Genomic DNA, 16,338 nt, shown 5'->3' on the forward strand with positions numbered 1-16,338 from the left:
TAGGCACAAGAAAAGATGAATTGACTGGAGAAAAAAAAAAGAGAAAGGAGTGCCATACTAATAGATTTAGGTTACAAAGGTGATGTACATTAAATCTCGATTCTTTCCTCTTTCTATCATTTATGAGAGAAGATATCATGTTGTAAATACATTTGCATGAAAATATATATTTGACCAAAAAAAAATGAAGATATTGAGAAAATTTTAAAAGTCTGATCCATGTATCTCTTTGGTTCCATTAGTTAGTAAAACATCTTATTCTATGTACACAACCCCTTGCAGAAATACATAGAACCTGGAAGATGAATTCGCTTCTTGAAAACTGTTATCTGCAGCAAAACCATGCTGAAGGTTGAGCCAATAATCAAGCAATTGACAACCTATGGACAAGCAGCTGAGCAAAAACATGGCAAGCAGTGGCATTCAAAAACATTTAAAACTCATCCAAGTACTCCATACCAAATAGTGGTCGCTTCGGTGGTGAAGATTTGGACAGGACAACCCCAGCTAGAACCAGATAAAGCCAAGCTTGTCCAGGACGACCCCAGCTAGAACAACTCTCAGGTCTCATCATAGAATACAGGCTCACATAATAGCAAGTCTTGCACTCTGCAGACACAGAAGAGGGTAGAGGAAAAAATAGGTTTCTGGTGGGGATCATGCTTTAACCATAGGGGCCATCTAAGCAGCCTCAATGTTGGTGAATGCAATTATTAAATCCTTTCCAGCTAAGCTGTCTCTTCAAGACTGCAACTCAAGAAAAGATGAAAGCAATTCGCAGCGGCAGGAGCGGCGGCAGCGGCAGAGAGCATGGCATTACGAGTATTGGAATTCTGAACCGCAGCATCAAGCATAAATCATAGGTTAAAGGTTTGTATAGGGAGAATAAGAAATTGTACATACCAATAAAGGCAGTTGAATAGATTGATCGGTGAAGAGAGCTACACTTACAGAGTCAAAAACAGTTAATTGGAGTAGCAGTCTTTATTCCAATTCCAACTACAGAATGATCCTCATAAGCCAAGATTCAGTATTCCAGTCTGGAGAAACAGAACTGCATCAATAATGTACATTGCCATTGGGCAAAAGAATACTAGTTGAATCCTCCTGATTTTCTTAATCAGAATAACAAGGAAGCTTCTTTGAACATAGCAGCTTCATTAGTCAGATTTCTATTTGTGCCCAAAAGAATAATGCTTCTTGTTTCAGTCATGTTTATCCTTCAAGAGGATAAGCTGCAAAATTTTCCCATCTTTATCCAACCCCCACCACGAACTTCTCCAGTTTCTTAGGGATTACTGCTTCCCTTTGATGAACAAGGGCCTTCTGAACCCTACTCATCCTAGAGCATGGTCAGCTGCCAGGATAGTTCTGTTGATGGATCTGATCTTCAGCAGTGATGAAAGGGAACCGAGTATTCCTACACCCACTGATCACTACTCACAAAACCAGTGCCGAATCTCCCAAGCTCGCTTGCACTTCCTGATGAGAAGCCTCTCACTCTATGCCAAAACTGCCCATTCCTACCTATTCTGAGAGGGCCTGAGCTTGAATACCTTTGGAAAGATCCAGAAACATTCCTTGTAAACCTTGCTAATGTGTTGAATATATCAGATGCCAATATCACCCTCTCCGATTCCAGATCCATCCCTGTACTGATCCTTATTTCCATACCCCGCATAGATATCTCCTCCTGGCTGCAGCTTCCTGATCCTCTACACTCATCACCATCGTTGCAGACTAGTGTTAAGGCTTGAACAACCTCGCCCATAAATGGACGCTGATTAACTTCGGGCTGAACACACATTGAAGCAATGGCTGCAACTTTTGCCACACTGCCAAATGGACTGGTGCCAAGAGACGGATCTATGATATTCTCTAATCCATCCTTGCTAGTAAGATGCGGACGAGCCCATGTCACCAGATTTTCTTGTCCTGGAGGCCGCAACATGTCAACTGGTTTCCTTCCCATTAGGAGCTCAAGGAGGACAACACCATAGCTGTAAACATCGCTCTTGACAAGAAGATGCCCCGTCATTGCATATTCTGGGGCTACATAACTACGAAAAAAGAAAAGCACAGCTTTTATCATTTAAAGCATCACATTGAGTCATAAGCAACAAGATAATTATGACATGTTAGAGCTATATACCCAAAAGTTCCCATAACACGTGTTGAAATGTGCTCGTTTTCCTCATCCAGAGCTGTTCTGGCTAGGCCAAAATCAGACACTTTGGGAGTGAAGTCATGTTCCAACAAGATGTTACTGGCTTTGAAATCACGATGTATGACACGAGGGCTTGAATCTTCATGCAGATATGCTAGACCTCGAGCAGCACCAAGCGCAATCTTCAGCCTAGCATTCCAATCAAGTGGAGCAATTTCCTTATCCGCTCCTATGTAGAAATCACAGTTCAAATTGTTTCTAAGAAGCAGCTTGAAATCAATGAAAGGAAAATACTAAAATAACATGATGTAACTAATGAATAAATTTTTCGTCGGCCTAAACCTAAACTAGTTATCTCCGTACCCTCGGGGCAATTGGTCCCAAGACTGATAGGCCAGAAACAAACTCTATTATGTTCAAACAAGGTCAACAATTTGACCAACTGGAAGCATGCAGACAGTGATAAACGTCAACAGTTGGAAAACAAGCCCAAGACTGATAACAGATATTTTGGGGCTAATGCTCTACAATTTGGATAGCCACTGGAGTCGCTGATCGAACTAAATGTGCATTATGGATGATATTTCGTGAATGACTGAATTATTAAGCAAAAATATTCTGCATAAGTAACATTAGGAACTAGTAGCAGTACTTACCATATAGATGAGATTCCACACTGCCATTTGGAATGAGTTCATAGACCAGACAGCGGAAATGCTCCTCTGTGCATATACCAATCAACTTTACCAAGTTTCTGTGATGCAAGCGGCTCAGCATCTCAACCTCGGCCAAGAATTCCCGGCTACCCTGCTGATCATCTCTCTTGAGCACCTTAATGGCCACTCTTCTTCCATCCTCAAGAGTGCCTTCATATACACGTCCAAAACCACCTTCACCAATAATTCTTGAATCATTAAATTTGTTCGTAGCTCTTTCCACCTCGGCTAGGCTGAATGATTTTGCTGATCCGGTGCATGTTGCAACACTAGGGTTGAAGGATGCTGAGGCAGAACTTGGCCTACTTCCAGATATTGTACGTCTACTCCCTGTAACTTTTTTGGCATATCGAAAAGGATATACTACAAAATAAAAATCACATTAATCAAAGGTGTCTCTAGAATCTCCTTTTATTAACATGAGCAAATGGAGACCATTTTTGATTCTGGGGATATACCAGAGACTGTATAAATATTTCGTGTTGAATATTTATTCTATTATTACCTATGGTTAAGTTGCTAAAGTCTGTACATACAAAATGAACTGGATCAGCAAATGTAACTTAATGTTAACTAGAACGATGTTATTGAGAGTTGCAGATTTGAATGTCAGTTTATTATCATCCTTTTTACCAACTTCTGATAAAATCACCATCACACAAATTGAATAGGAAATATTATTACCTGATGCCTTTGCAAATGAAGGTAGCGATATCTGTGGGGTTGGTTTTGGCAAATGAGAAATTTGTCTATGTTTCAACAAGAAAACGCACACAACTCCAACACATAATACCAATGCTATAACAGCTGAAAGAACTATGATAGCTATTACAGTGCCACTTTGTTTTTCTTTTTGCTTTCTCAAATCAACCCCAAGAGGATGTTTTGTCCTTGAGTTATTGTCACCGCCATAAACATTTCCAGGTGCCGTAGATGGTGGAGGAAGCCCTGCATATATAATATAAAAGAAAATCAAGACAAGCCAAGCATGACAACAGTCAAGTATGCACTACCAGAAAGAAACTTTCGACAGTGAAAATGCTTTCTCTCCATGTATCATGTCTCACCAGATGCTTTGAACTCTAAACTTCCAATTAACTGAGCACTTCTATGACATTCTATTAGGCAGAACATCACATCATGAGAGATCCTAGCCCTCCATCTTTTCCAATTCATCAAAAATGAGGCAAGTTACCTTTTTTCTGTTTTCTAATCAAAAAGCACCGCTGCAAAAGATCTATGCTAGTTAGGATAAGCAATATATTAGTTCTAATATTGAACCCGAACTCTCGAGTGCTTGAGGCTCCTGGTCATTCTTTTTAACATCTCTCTCTTGACATTGTAACTACTCCCATCTTTAATAAAACAACTCCGATGAGAAAAACAGTTGAGTCAAACCTCCCAAAGTTGGGAGTTTATTTTCAAAATAAAATCAATAATGAAATTATTTAATCAGATTGGGGGATCACAACAATCCATACTACCTCTCTCATGCATCACACGTGCCACACTCCAAAGTGCCTCATTGTTTAAGAGGCTCTAAGTCATGAAGTTCCAACCCCCTAGAATCAGTCCTATTAAACCCCATATAGTTCAATTCTTACTCTTAAAAGCAAGGTCCGCCGTACGGGTACCGGTCGGCATACTGGTGGCCGGCCGGACCGATACAGTACCGGTCCGGTCCGTACCGGCCAGGTACGGCGCGGAGCTGTGGTTCTTTTGAAAAAAAAAATGACGTACCGATGAGAACCAGCCGGTTCGCACCGGTATGATGCCGGTACCGCTACCGGCACGGACCACGTACCAGTCGGCTCTCCTAAAAAACCATCCGGTACTGGATTCCACGCAGATCCGGTACTGATCTAGGGCTGGACCAGTACGGCAGACCATGCTTAAAAGTGAAGAGAACCTCCCAAACCAAGCTTATATTTATAAATTATAAAATATGCTTAATCATACCTCTCCCATGCATCAAACATGCTGAGGATGTTATAAGAATAAACAAATGTACAGCATGTGCCTAGATCTGACTGTTTATGATGCTAACAGAAGGTAATGTGGCCCAGTTAGTCGATTGTTCAAATCATCCATCAAAAATGACACATGGAGATATAAGACGGCACTCCATTTTACGCTAAACACTTTGCCTGTGCAACATAAAATTTGCATGGACTAACATGAGGAATAACACCAAAACATGAACTCTAACCTGGATAGAGAACATATAATACATCATAATCCCCAAAAAATGAGGGGTTTATGAAAACCTGCTTGTGCCCGAACTTCTCATAAACTAAAAATGCTGTGGTGTTGTCGAATTTGTCTCCAAGCGGCACCAGATCAATAAGTACAATAGTTTTGTCATTATCCTCACTGGCAGCATTTGCTCCCATGATATGGACCAGACTTTGTTTCATGAAAACCCCATATGCAATTTCTTGGGCAAGCTCAGAGACTAAAGGGAAGAATGTGTATAGTGCAATGCTTAGACGAAGTCCAACTCTTATTGGCATCACACAAGCACATGGTGATCCTGGAGCGCTATTTGTTAAAGGCTCTGTGCAAGATAATGGCATAGAACAGTCTGCAGACAAACCAAATAAACAATGATTGCAATTGTATATTCAGCTAGACTTGGAGAATCTCAGAACAATGCAATGGGAATATCACAAAAGTTGACAACTACGCGGTGACAAAATGATGACTCTCCGTACCTACCTAGATTAGGTGGTGGAGGCGGTAATGAATGGAAAGGTTGAGGCTGTGGTGCTCTTGGCTTTCCTGCGGCAAAACCAGAAGGAGAAAGCACAGGAGATTGAACAGGCCCTGTAGGCATCAGCATGATCAAAAACCAGTAACAACTAGTATTGTAAAAAGGGAGAAACATGTATCAGAACAAGAGTACAAAATAAGAGCACTAAGTATACGTTTATTTTGGCTAGATGGGAATCTTATAGATGGGGAAGGCGTAGGGGTTCCTTCATTATCTACCGAGTAAAATGGAGCTCGGGAAATGAAGGGCCTGAAGAAAAAGATACAGGGTCTAGAGTTAAAGCAATAATACATCTGTTTGCTCTGGATGTTATTTAATAAATTTAAGACCTCGAATAAAAGGTGGCAGAGCACGATGCCCTCTACTATGCTTTGGAAGTGCAGCTGGAGGATGCGAAGGAGCTGGAGAAAAACATCTGCCTCTTATTAAAACCCAATGAAGGATCAACATAACATTTTCAGTTGTATCATTCCAACCTGGATTGTGGAATTCTGCAGAAGGAGCAGATGCAGGGATTCCAATTCTTTTCCTAGCTGTTGGCTGGCGAAATGAAACTCCAGGTACTGGTGCATGCCCATGAAGTATCCTTTCCATTGGAGGTTGGGGATGTGAATTGGAAGGAGCATTTACTGTATTTGAGGGAACATCAGCCTCATGTGGTGCCGGGCTTATAACAGGAAAAGAGCCTGTGGAAAAGATTATCACTGGATTAGCATTTTTAACTTTTCATTCATCATTTTTCAAGGAGGAGATGAGTACCTTTTGTGTGTGAATAAGCTGTGGGGGATAAAGGGCTAGATATATGCCTTGGTGGTCTCCCATGGTTGACAAAAGAAGTGGTGGGTGCCAGAGAAACAGCAGGCCCTGCACATCATACATTGCCACAAATGCACTATCAACATATAAAGATCAGTCGTGGAATCGGTGTGTTGGAGAAACAATAGGTGTTGAACATCATAGATTGTGCATGATCATTAAAAAAGATCCATCATACATTCCAACATTTTGTTTTCAGCGAGAAGAAGAAGAATACCTTTTGCCACAAATGCATGATCAACTTCAAAAAAAAAAGACACGAAATTTGCGGCTTATATTTTGGATCTAGTATTTTTTTTGTTAAAGAGAATAATACCTTTGGGATGAGAATAATTTGCTTGTGTTGAATGACTGGACAATTCCTTTGGGGGTGCAGCAGTACGCATGCCATATCCATTCCCTTGTATGACAGGAGAAGCAATTGATTTAGGAGGAACAGCCAGCTCTGTACATCATTTATCACCATAAATGCATGATCAATTAAACTTGAAAAAACTGTAAGCCAAGGAACGATCGAGGATACAATGAACCATTAAGCAAGAAATCCTGAATGACTAGTAAAATGCCAACAGAATTTAGGTCGGCTGGCTGGTGCCTCTCCTTAGTGGAGAGGTTCCAGGTTTGGTCCGAACAAGAAGAAGAAAAGCATAAAGTGCTCAAATGCTTAAGCTGCAAATTTGTAGTATGAGGAGCAAGTGGTGTTGTGGATGGAGTATTTTCTCTCTAGCTGGAAACACAGTAGGTGGTTGGAGTGGAGATTTTCTTGGAGACAGCGAAACTGGTTCAGTCACATAGACTTAGATATTAGATTTATAGAAAAATCATTCATTGGCAACCAAGTGAATGTGCTGTTAATTAACCATATCCTGTGCATGTGGTACTGGAACTGGAGAATTACTATTGGGTGCCTTTTTACAAACACCAGCCACAGGCACTCCAATTCCAGTATGTGCTAATGGAGGGATCATATAGGATGGAGAAAGATCATGAACTGTAAATGTATATTTAAAAAAAAAAAACTTTCTGAATTTGATAACAACCCAAGAATATCATGAGAATAATTTGTTGATGGAAATTTGCCCTCCCAAACATAAAAATTTGATGCTAGACCTGGTATAGACAGAGATCACTGTTGGTCCTTTTTTAGTTGTTACATGATCAGGTGCAGCACTAGGAATGGTATTACTGCTTGGGTGGAAGGGAGTAAAACCAGAGACTTAGGCTGTTCGGGCATGTACAGCAGCTCCTAACATGTAAGCTTAAAATTTTAGCAAGTGGCCTTAGATTTCACAAGAAATTCAATATATTTCCATCAAGGCTACCTTCAGGGACCATTATTTGATATGTGCATATTCACTTGATTATGGAAGATACACAGGTGTAGGTCCTCTCTCTTTGACATGTGGTAGGGCAGGTGATATGTGTGAATGGGATTCATGGAACCCAGCATGAGAACAAAAGCATTTATATCCATGTTAGTGTTTGGAAATTCAAATCAACTGAACTGGTCCTAAATATTAAACTGTACTTGGTGGTTCAAGTGGTGGAAGAATGGATGGAGCCAGCATGCCTGAGGGCTCGAGCTTCAAATCCGTGTCATTTGGTGGAGGCCCAGATGTTGTTGTTAGCAGTCTTCTGCGAGCCCATGGATGTACATGTGATGATTTTGATAGTTTCTGTACAAAATTTGAAATTGGACCTACAACAACAGTGTTAGTGAGATCATATAAGCACATAGCCATGCTCTGAAGGTACACTAAAGTGTATTTCTAAACCATGTAAAAGCAGGCATATGTAGCCAACAAATTCCCAAAATGTTACATGGAGTTGTTGTTAGGGCAACCGCTGGGACACATATATCATATGCAACTCGCATTTTGCATGTCGTTGTAATTCAGAACAACGTTCCAAATACAATCATTCTAACAGAAGATGCAACGAACTGGTTAATCCACATTGGATGCATCAGTTACTAATTTAAGAAAATAATATATTTTTATGTATTTTAGCATTATAAATTGGTGTGATTTAGAACATCAGCTTAATTTGAGCACAAGTATTCATCTCGTAGTCATAAATTTCAGTAAATAATAAGAAAAAGTTATGTTATTCACTCTAGCAATGAAAATAATAAATATCAAAGAAATTAAAAGACTCTGATTTCAAATTCCATCTCTTGCTGCTTCCTCCTATTTGCTCCTACATAGGCATCTCTCTGTAAGGGATATATGTGAAGTAAAGGAAGCACAGATATGAAATCATATAGAAAAACTCACATACACAGCCTATTGAAAAAAGCAATTATTAGCATGGTGTTAACTTCTTCTCCAAACACAGACTCCTCTCTAATAATAACATGTTGTCTCTTTACTAGTCAGAATTAACAAATATCCCCAATAAAGTAAAGCATAACACAAATTGTCGGTCAGTTGTTAAAAAACATTACCAGTTAGTGACACTATAAAGAAAAATTGGTAGCATGTTCACAACACATTTTGTTATTAAATTTTTCATTGAACCTATTAATTAGAGTGACAAAGAAACTTGACATAAAGAGACGATATTTTGCATCCAATGTAATAAGTATAAGGAGATCTTGAAATAGGCATGTGGTGAAGCGAGGTATGCTCGATCTACATGTTCTCGTGGAGTTGGGAACCCTGACAGGGTGTGTAAGCAACAAGTCCACTCTGTTAAGGGAACCTTGCTTAATAGCTCATGTAACTTACCAAGACTAGATGCAAGCAACTAAAAATTATGGTGTATGTGTTGTTTTTACAACACATATACATTATTTTCATCTGCACAACCAGGTAGATCTAGTGCCCAGTTGACACAATTATCTGGAGGTTAACCATTGAACAGCATATAATAGTATTTTCCTTTTAATGCTCATACAGGAGTTGGATTTATAGGGGAACTGATTTTCAAGAACAAGCATCATATCCATTGAGCATGTGTTGGTATGTTGAGGAAACATTCCTAAGCATTATGTTTTGGTTGAAATTCTCCCACAACATTTTATCTGTCATAAAGGTAATTTTTCCCATTTGACCTTTACAACACCTCTGCTATCTTCCCCAAACACCATGATAAATGATCATAAGCAGCAACTATCTTTGGGGCGACCCAATCATGTCTTTCCACTCCACAGCACCAAAATAAATATTTTTTGCTGGCACACTCCATTGAGTGTCTATCATTATTATTAAAACTCAAAAGGACACATTATGAAAGAGTAGGTGAAAATTATTTTAGTTTGAACTGCAACTAGCGGTGTAACCAAACCAAGCTTGATCAAGCAAGAATCCAATCACGTTTGGTTTGAAATTAATTTCAAGCCTGAATTTCAGATCAAGCTTGAATTGTTTACCATTATTTCAAGCCTCATTTGATCTGAATTTCATGACCAGATTAACAATCCAAAATCAATCTGAAGTCAACTCGAGATTAAATCAAGCTTGGTTCCAGCATAAATGAAAGCTTGATTCTTGATTTCACGTTTCATTCCAAAAGTTTGGTTCGGATCTAAATTAAATTAACATTTAATTGATCCAAAGTGTAAAATAACACACCAGTGAGAACTTTAATCCAATGATCTATTATATAATTTAATTTAAATATATTTGACTTTACTGAGCCGAGCTTGATCGAGCTAGGTCAATTTTTGGCTCAGCTCGAAATTAATTTGGATCCTATTTTGCTGGTTCAAGCTTAGTTTGTTTAGCTTCAAACCAAGCTTGATTCAAACTTTTCTCAAGCAGAGCTAGAGCTGAGCTTGAGCTGCTCAGTCTGTTTGACACCCCAAACTGCAACTTACTCTCTTCATAGCAATTTAAATTTTCCAAAGCATACCATGCTCTGAGAAGGAATATGTCTGTTTCCTCTTTACGGCCCGAATGCAAATCCCAGAATTAACAGCTTCCAGTTAAGCACTTGTTCGGACTCAGTTTTAATCATTTAAGATCAAGTCCGGATAGGTTAATCCAGAACTTATGGCCGCAGATAATGTCGCTTTTTTTCTTAATTTTGACGTGCATGCATGCATTTCCAATATATTTTAAATCTTTTGAGAAGAAAGATTAGATGACAAAAGCATCATTTAAGCATACCTGTCTTGATGAGAAGGATGGGTCATCTGAGAGCAAATCTGGATGAAGTGAATGCAATTCGATGATGTTTAGGATTAAAGCAAGAAAATTCGAACCAGTTTCTTATGAAAACAAAGCCTTCAGATGAGCTGTATTACAATTGTGCAGACTTCTTGATGGTTTTAATAACATGTTTTGTGGGACTATAAGAACTATGTACCTAAAGCAAATAGTTTTCTGTCGCTTCTTCTAAACTGCATGAAATGAATCCTGAATCACATAACTACCTGCTCTCTTTACCCATTTAGAGTCGAATCAAAAACGTTAAAAAAAATCTCTCTTAACTCTAACCTGAAGTTTACCCAAACTTCTGTCGCTTCCCCGATTCCAAATTAGAATGGGAGATAGCGGCAAAGGGGGAAAAAGATCCAAGGTGGAGCCATAACAAAACCAAATAGTGTCCCAAGTTTGCTTTTTCTTTTTTTCATAAATTATAACACAGCTAAAGCATAACAAAAATATAAATTAAACACTTCTGCAATGAATTTTACCGTGAGATCCATGGACGGCCAGAAGAACAACCACGACTAGGAGAACCCATGGGCGAAGAGTCTCTCGCCATCGCCCCATCCTACTGCTCCCCTCTCACTCAACATAAATCCAACATCGAATAACTCAACAAAAGCTTCTCGTATCCAGGATCGAATAACTCAACAAACCCTCACAGCCACCTCTGCACCTTCCTCCACTCCAAGAAAACTCATATCAGGTGAAGCACAGAACCCAGAAAACCTAGAAAAGGACAGAGCTGAAGCACCCACCAGGAGTAAGAGATGGGCAACGCCAAAGGCGACAAATTTAAGCAAAACCATGTCGGCAAGCAGCGATTTTGATATCAAAAAACAAACCGGGACAGCAGAGGAAAAAGATCGAGAACGGTGTTCAGAGCAAATCTCCACAGCAAGAAACGAGGGCTTATGTTGCCATGACGAATAAAAAACTTCAAGTTAGCTCCTTTATGGACCAAAACCTCCAAAAATAGCTCCTTTACATGAGAGAGAGAGAGAGAGTGAGAGAGAGAGAGAGAGAGAGATGCTAAGGGGACAGTATGGTGAAGTTCAGCCAACAGCCCTTGGTGAATTGGAGGAAAAGTTTCTGAAGAGGAATAAAGAAATATATAATATGGGTGAGGTCTTTAGGAAGATATTGTGGGGGCTTTGTTTAGTGGGGAGGGACCAATCCTTGGACCCTTTTCTAGCACCAGATTCTTTGCATCCATCTCAGGCTCTCTATGTTGGTTGAGGTCATTCTTCCTAGTCTCAAGAAATTATATCCTACACCAAGCCAATCACAAATGCATGTTTTCATGCCTCCCATTCATCAAGGCTCATTTGGATGACTAATACTTTCCATCTCCCACCATCTTTATGGAGTGTGGGACTAAAAAGAGGGTGATGTTAAGGGTGGTTGGATGAGGCAATCGATTATAAAATCATTAGAGCTGTTTCACATGGTGATCTTGGAAGTTCATGCTAGGGACTATTGTTAGCTTAGTTTAATGAGAGCTTCATGGTTGGTTATGGTGGAGTGCGATGCAGTTGCAGTAGTTCGAATGGATACTTAATATATGCCAATTGGGATGGACAAGCTGAAAAAGGAGGTTGGTAAGGACATCAATTTTTTTTCTGTGATTTCGAGCTATTTGACTCGATTAGGCCCTCATGCACTAGTTTCCTAGCACATGATGTTCATGATAATATTGTTGCTAACAATAAAACCAAAATGAAAAAGATTTCCCATGTGCGCTTTTGATTAATTCTTGCACTTGTGTATTCATCTCTAGACTCGTCACAAGTAGAATGATAGTATAAGGTTTGATTTATCATTCTTTTGATATAGAAAAATGTCAATAATATTAAGATGCACTTAATAGCTGCCAGTGATCAGATGAGCGTGAGTCGTGATTAAGACATATCATAGAGGAATCCAAGTAATTAAGTGTACAAATTTGTATATGATGTTCATTTCCATCAGCAAACCTTCATGATTGAGATAGGATAGATGATATAAAGCATTGCTGAAGTATGAATCGGCAAGAAACTTTTCAGAGTCTGGAAATCAGAACTTTCTATTAGAAATTAGAGAAAAACATTAATAGTTCTGGAATCATGAGACGCTCAAGAGGATGAATATCGAAGAAATTATAGTAGTAATAAAAGCATACATAGCTATCCAATAGTATCATGAATAACTCAGGACTGTTTTACATTCTCTATCATTTCATGGACTAATAACCAGATCAATCTTTGATCAAACTCCTGATGGTCAGTAGAGATTATGTTAATAGTTGGAGACTGTGGCTGTTCTACATACTGTAGGCTCTGACAGTCTCGCTGCAGGACACTATACAAGATCCTTCCTTCTGCAATACTCTCTCTCTCTCTCTCACCCAACATTTTGTGAAGAGGTTGTGGAGTCACCATCGCATTGGACTAGTACCTGGGTAACTCTCACGCACAATTGAAACCACATGTTGGGACCACCACTATATGAAAAGGTAGAGGATTGGATGGCTGAAGCTAAGGCGCTATCCAATACCTATCAATGGACTCTTCCTGTTTGTTTGGCTGGTCACAGAGCTGGAGCTTGATTCAAACTACTGGTTCAGAGACAAGCAATGAAGGTTTCCTCAAGTGACCATAGAAGCCAGCATGTCACTGAAGGTTTGCAGGTAAAACAGCATCTCCCCACCTAGAATGAGAGTTTAAAATTCAGAAGGAAGAGCTCTTTTGGTTCCCCACTCCCAAAGGCTTGGTTGGTGGCCCCACTCAAACAGCAGAGATCTCAGTGGCATATAGATCCTTTGGATTTCTTTGATCTTCCCTTGGCTGCAGCACCACCGAGTCCTCTTCAATCTGCCATCAATGCTTTCCAGCAAAAGCTAAATCATTAATGTAGCAAAGAGAGAACCAATTTGTGACTACGTCTATAAGAATGTAAACATGTCCTGCTTCTTCACAGTTTATGAGTAAACATTTTTTCCATGAAATTTGGAAATATTAAAAATTTTCTAAAAGAATTGATGAGAAAAAAGGAGGAAAAAAAAATCATACGGAAGAAGAGCTTGTACAATTCGTGAGAGTAAACAAGGAGGCAGCGCCTTTCAAATCATGTTCTGAAACATCCTCAATAGGGTTTAATTCTTCTTTCGACTCTATCTTACCACTGCAAAATTAAACAAAATAATGCAACTTTTAGAACCGAAGCAACAAAAAAAAAAGAAAAGGAAAAGGAAAGGAAAAAAGAACAGTGTGCACCAAATATTTAAAGCATTCATCATGATTATAAGGAGGCTTACGGTTTTTTTTCCCTCTATAATGTAACTTATTATTGCTGTAATGAAACGTACAATTCTATTCATTTATTGTATTTAAAGGTTGGTTTTTGCCACTTTTAAAAACCGGTGAATTGGAGGTTGACCGACTAATCCGACCTTCTAATATCCAAATCCAGTCCTCAAATCCCGATGCAACTCTAGGACATGATTTATAGATAGAGAGAGAAAAATGCAGCTCATTCAGAAACCGGTGTTGTTCTGGAAATTTTCGTCCAAAATTTTTTATGTCAAAATAATGGTATGAGATATGATGGATTTGCATCTTTGTATAAAAAAAATATGGAAATTGCACGGAAAATTTCTGCTCTATATAGAAAGCTGAATAAATATGGAAATATATCACCATGCATTAAGGGTATAATTTTAAAATTTAACAGTATTTATCGAGTAATTAGAAAATTCAGATCCTCCTTCCATCTCCACGTCTCTTAATTCTAACTTTCAGAAAACATCCCTGCAGGTCTTTTATTCTTCTGTACAGACCGAGCCTAGCTTAATTTGAACCATATTTTTTTTAAGAAAATTTATCAGAAGCACGAGAACCCTGACCCTAACCTGCACTGAAATGGTTCAGCAACAGCAGCAGCAGCAGCGAAATTCTTGGCGGATTCCTCCTCGTCATCCCCTATCAATGCCTGCCTGATCTCGAACATGTCGACGAGCGACTTCACGTCCTCCTCCTCCTCCTCAACCTCGCACGGCATCGACGTTGTTGGGACCTCCATGTGGACGACCCCTCTGTTATTATAATTACGATGATGATTCTTGCCATTATTGTTATGATGGTCGTCGTGGGGGTCGTCATAATAGAAATAATCGCAGAACTGCTGCTGGGGTTGCCGCTGATGCATCGGAAGAACAACACCGACAGTGTCGTCTGCATTTAGAATGAGATTGGGATAGACGACGCCGAGGTCGGAGGCAACGGCGGTGGTGGCAGGGGATGGACCTGGTCGAGCCTGGGAGCGGCAGATGGCGAGCTGGCGGAGGACGAGGGCGAGCTCGGCGGAGTCGCGCTGGAGCTGGCGCTCGAGCTCGAGGATGATGCGGTAGCACCCGCCGACAGGGTCGTGGGCGCGGGCGTTGGACTGGAAGATGATGGAGCGCATGGCTTCGGCACGCTGGACGGGGTCGAGGTGGCGGATGATCTTGAGGATGTTGCTGACGCCGAAAAGGCGGTGGGCGTTGAGGAATTGGCGTTGCTGGTCGGCGGGGAAGTAGGGGGCGAGGGTGCAGTCTCGATTGCACTTGCGACGCTGGTACTTGCAGGCGGCGCAGGCCTGGGTGGCGGAGGCGGCGGCGGAGGAGGGGCGGTGGGGGTGGGGATGGGAGGTGCTGGTGGCGCTGGTATTGGAGGAGGTGGCAGCGGTCATGGTTTGAATTAGAAGGGAATTTGGGCGATGGGGCGAGGTTGGTGGGGGGGAGTCTCCTGAGCCTGCGGTTCCGGCGGGCCTTCGGTGGGGAGGAGGGTTGAGATCGATCGCTGCGCGCTCGGCAGGCTGGTAGGGGAACGGACGAGCCAAAAAAAGGGTGGGAGGCGAAGGAGGGGAAAGGGCCATCAAAGAGGGAGAGATCTTGGCGTTGCGGAGACTGCGAAGGGGAGAGAACGAGATATTGCAACCCATGGGATCAGCTACCTGCGCCGCCCAACGGCTACAAGGAGAAATACAAAACGATCCTTGGATCACCATCCAACGGCACCCACTTCATGCCGGAAAATGCCTGGCGGAGCCCGATCCGGTTTTTTTCCGAACCGCTGGGCGTGAACGTGGAATTAAAAAGAGATGCTATTTTTCATCACGCGATCTGCTGATTTAACATTGTAATAACAAGTTTTTTTTTCCACGAATATCCTCCTAAAAATTTAAATTCATAAAATACATTTTTAAAATTTATATTTATTTCTGCACCCTCATAAAATACTATTTTTACATAATTACTCCTAATATAATGGTTCTTCTAATACCATTAATAAACACTATATTTATTTTAATTAAAAATAGAATAGAAGTTTAAAATTATATTTTTATATCTCATCGTGATCGTTTTATAAATATTTCTTTATGCACGTCTACTCATTAAAGATATTTTAGTCATTTTTATATGAAACAGTTAATTTTTGGCATGGATACATATGCAAAAATAAGGATAAAAAAGGGTAGAATAGCAAAACAAGTGTTTACAAAGCTATACATATAAATATCAATTTTGGAAGAATATTCATACAAAATTTGATCTTTAGGAGGATATTCATGCAAAAAATCCCTGATAACAATTGCTACTTGCTAATTTGGCAGTGGTTTTAGCTTCTTGTATATGAATGCCTATTGTTCATCGTTGCATTAAATAATAATAATACTGGTGGTACTAAGATAATG

General features: G+C 40.1%; 2 protein-coding genes across 18 annotated transcripts; both read right to left on the minus strand.

Moving 5' to 3' along the window:
- Window positions 1-25: 25 nt before the first annotated feature.
- LOC103720074 (receptor-like serine/threonine-protein kinase ALE2) lies at window positions 26-11,948 on the minus strand. 16 transcript variants are annotated; one of them, XM_088705061.2, is made up of 13 exons: window positions 11,385-11,858; window positions 11,115-11,306; window positions 8,001-8,171; window positions 6,789-6,872; window positions 6,416-6,520; window positions 6,133-6,342; window positions 5,986-6,057; window positions 5,602-5,709; window positions 5,093-5,467; window positions 3,568-3,831; window positions 2,824-3,246; window positions 2,153-2,396; window positions 26-2,060 (listed from the first exon to the last, which is right to left on the minus strand). In XM_088705061.2, exons 2-13 carry the CDS (start codon window positions 11,191-11,193, stop codon window positions 1,421-1,423), a joined length of 2,775 nt encoding a protein of 924 aa, XP_088561187.2. In that variant the 5' UTR covers window positions 11,194-11,306; window positions 11,385-11,858; the 3' UTR covers window positions 26-1,420. The 16 variants fall into 16 exon arrangements, with proteins under 16 accessions (XP_088561187.2, XP_088561186.2, XP_088561185.2 ...); XM_088705060.2 differs by having other exon boundaries at window positions 11,115-11,302; window positions 11,385-11,705; XM_088705059.2 differs by having other exon boundaries at window positions 11,115-11,296; window positions 11,385-11,700.
- LOC103720129 (uncharacterized) lies at window positions 11,019-15,723 on the minus strand. 2 transcript variants are annotated; one of them, XM_008809704.6, is made up of 3 exons: window positions 14,516-15,720; window positions 13,677-13,788; window positions 11,019-13,478 (listed from the first exon to the last, which is right to left on the minus strand). In XM_008809704.6, the coding sequence occupies exons 1-3, from the start codon at window positions 15,649-15,651 to the stop codon at window positions 13,392-13,394; spliced, it is 1,335 nt and encodes a 444-aa protein (XP_008807926.5). In that variant the 5' UTR covers window positions 15,652-15,720; the 3' UTR covers window positions 11,019-13,391. The 2 variants fall into 2 exon arrangements, with proteins under 2 accessions (XP_008807926.5, XP_026665595.4); XM_026809794.4 differs by lacking the exon at window positions 13,677-13,788 and having other exon boundaries at window positions 14,516-15,723.
- Window positions 15,724-16,338: the final 615 nt, after the last annotated feature.

This window comes from Phoenix dactylifera, chromosome 9 (assembly GCF_051530095.1).
Source record: "Phoenix dactylifera cultivar Ajwa chromosome 9, Ajwa_hap1_PhDact_Kaust_v1.1, whole genome shotgun sequence".
Taxonomy (NCBI): Eukaryota; Viridiplantae; Streptophyta; class Magnoliopsida; order Arecales; family Arecaceae; genus Phoenix; species Phoenix dactylifera.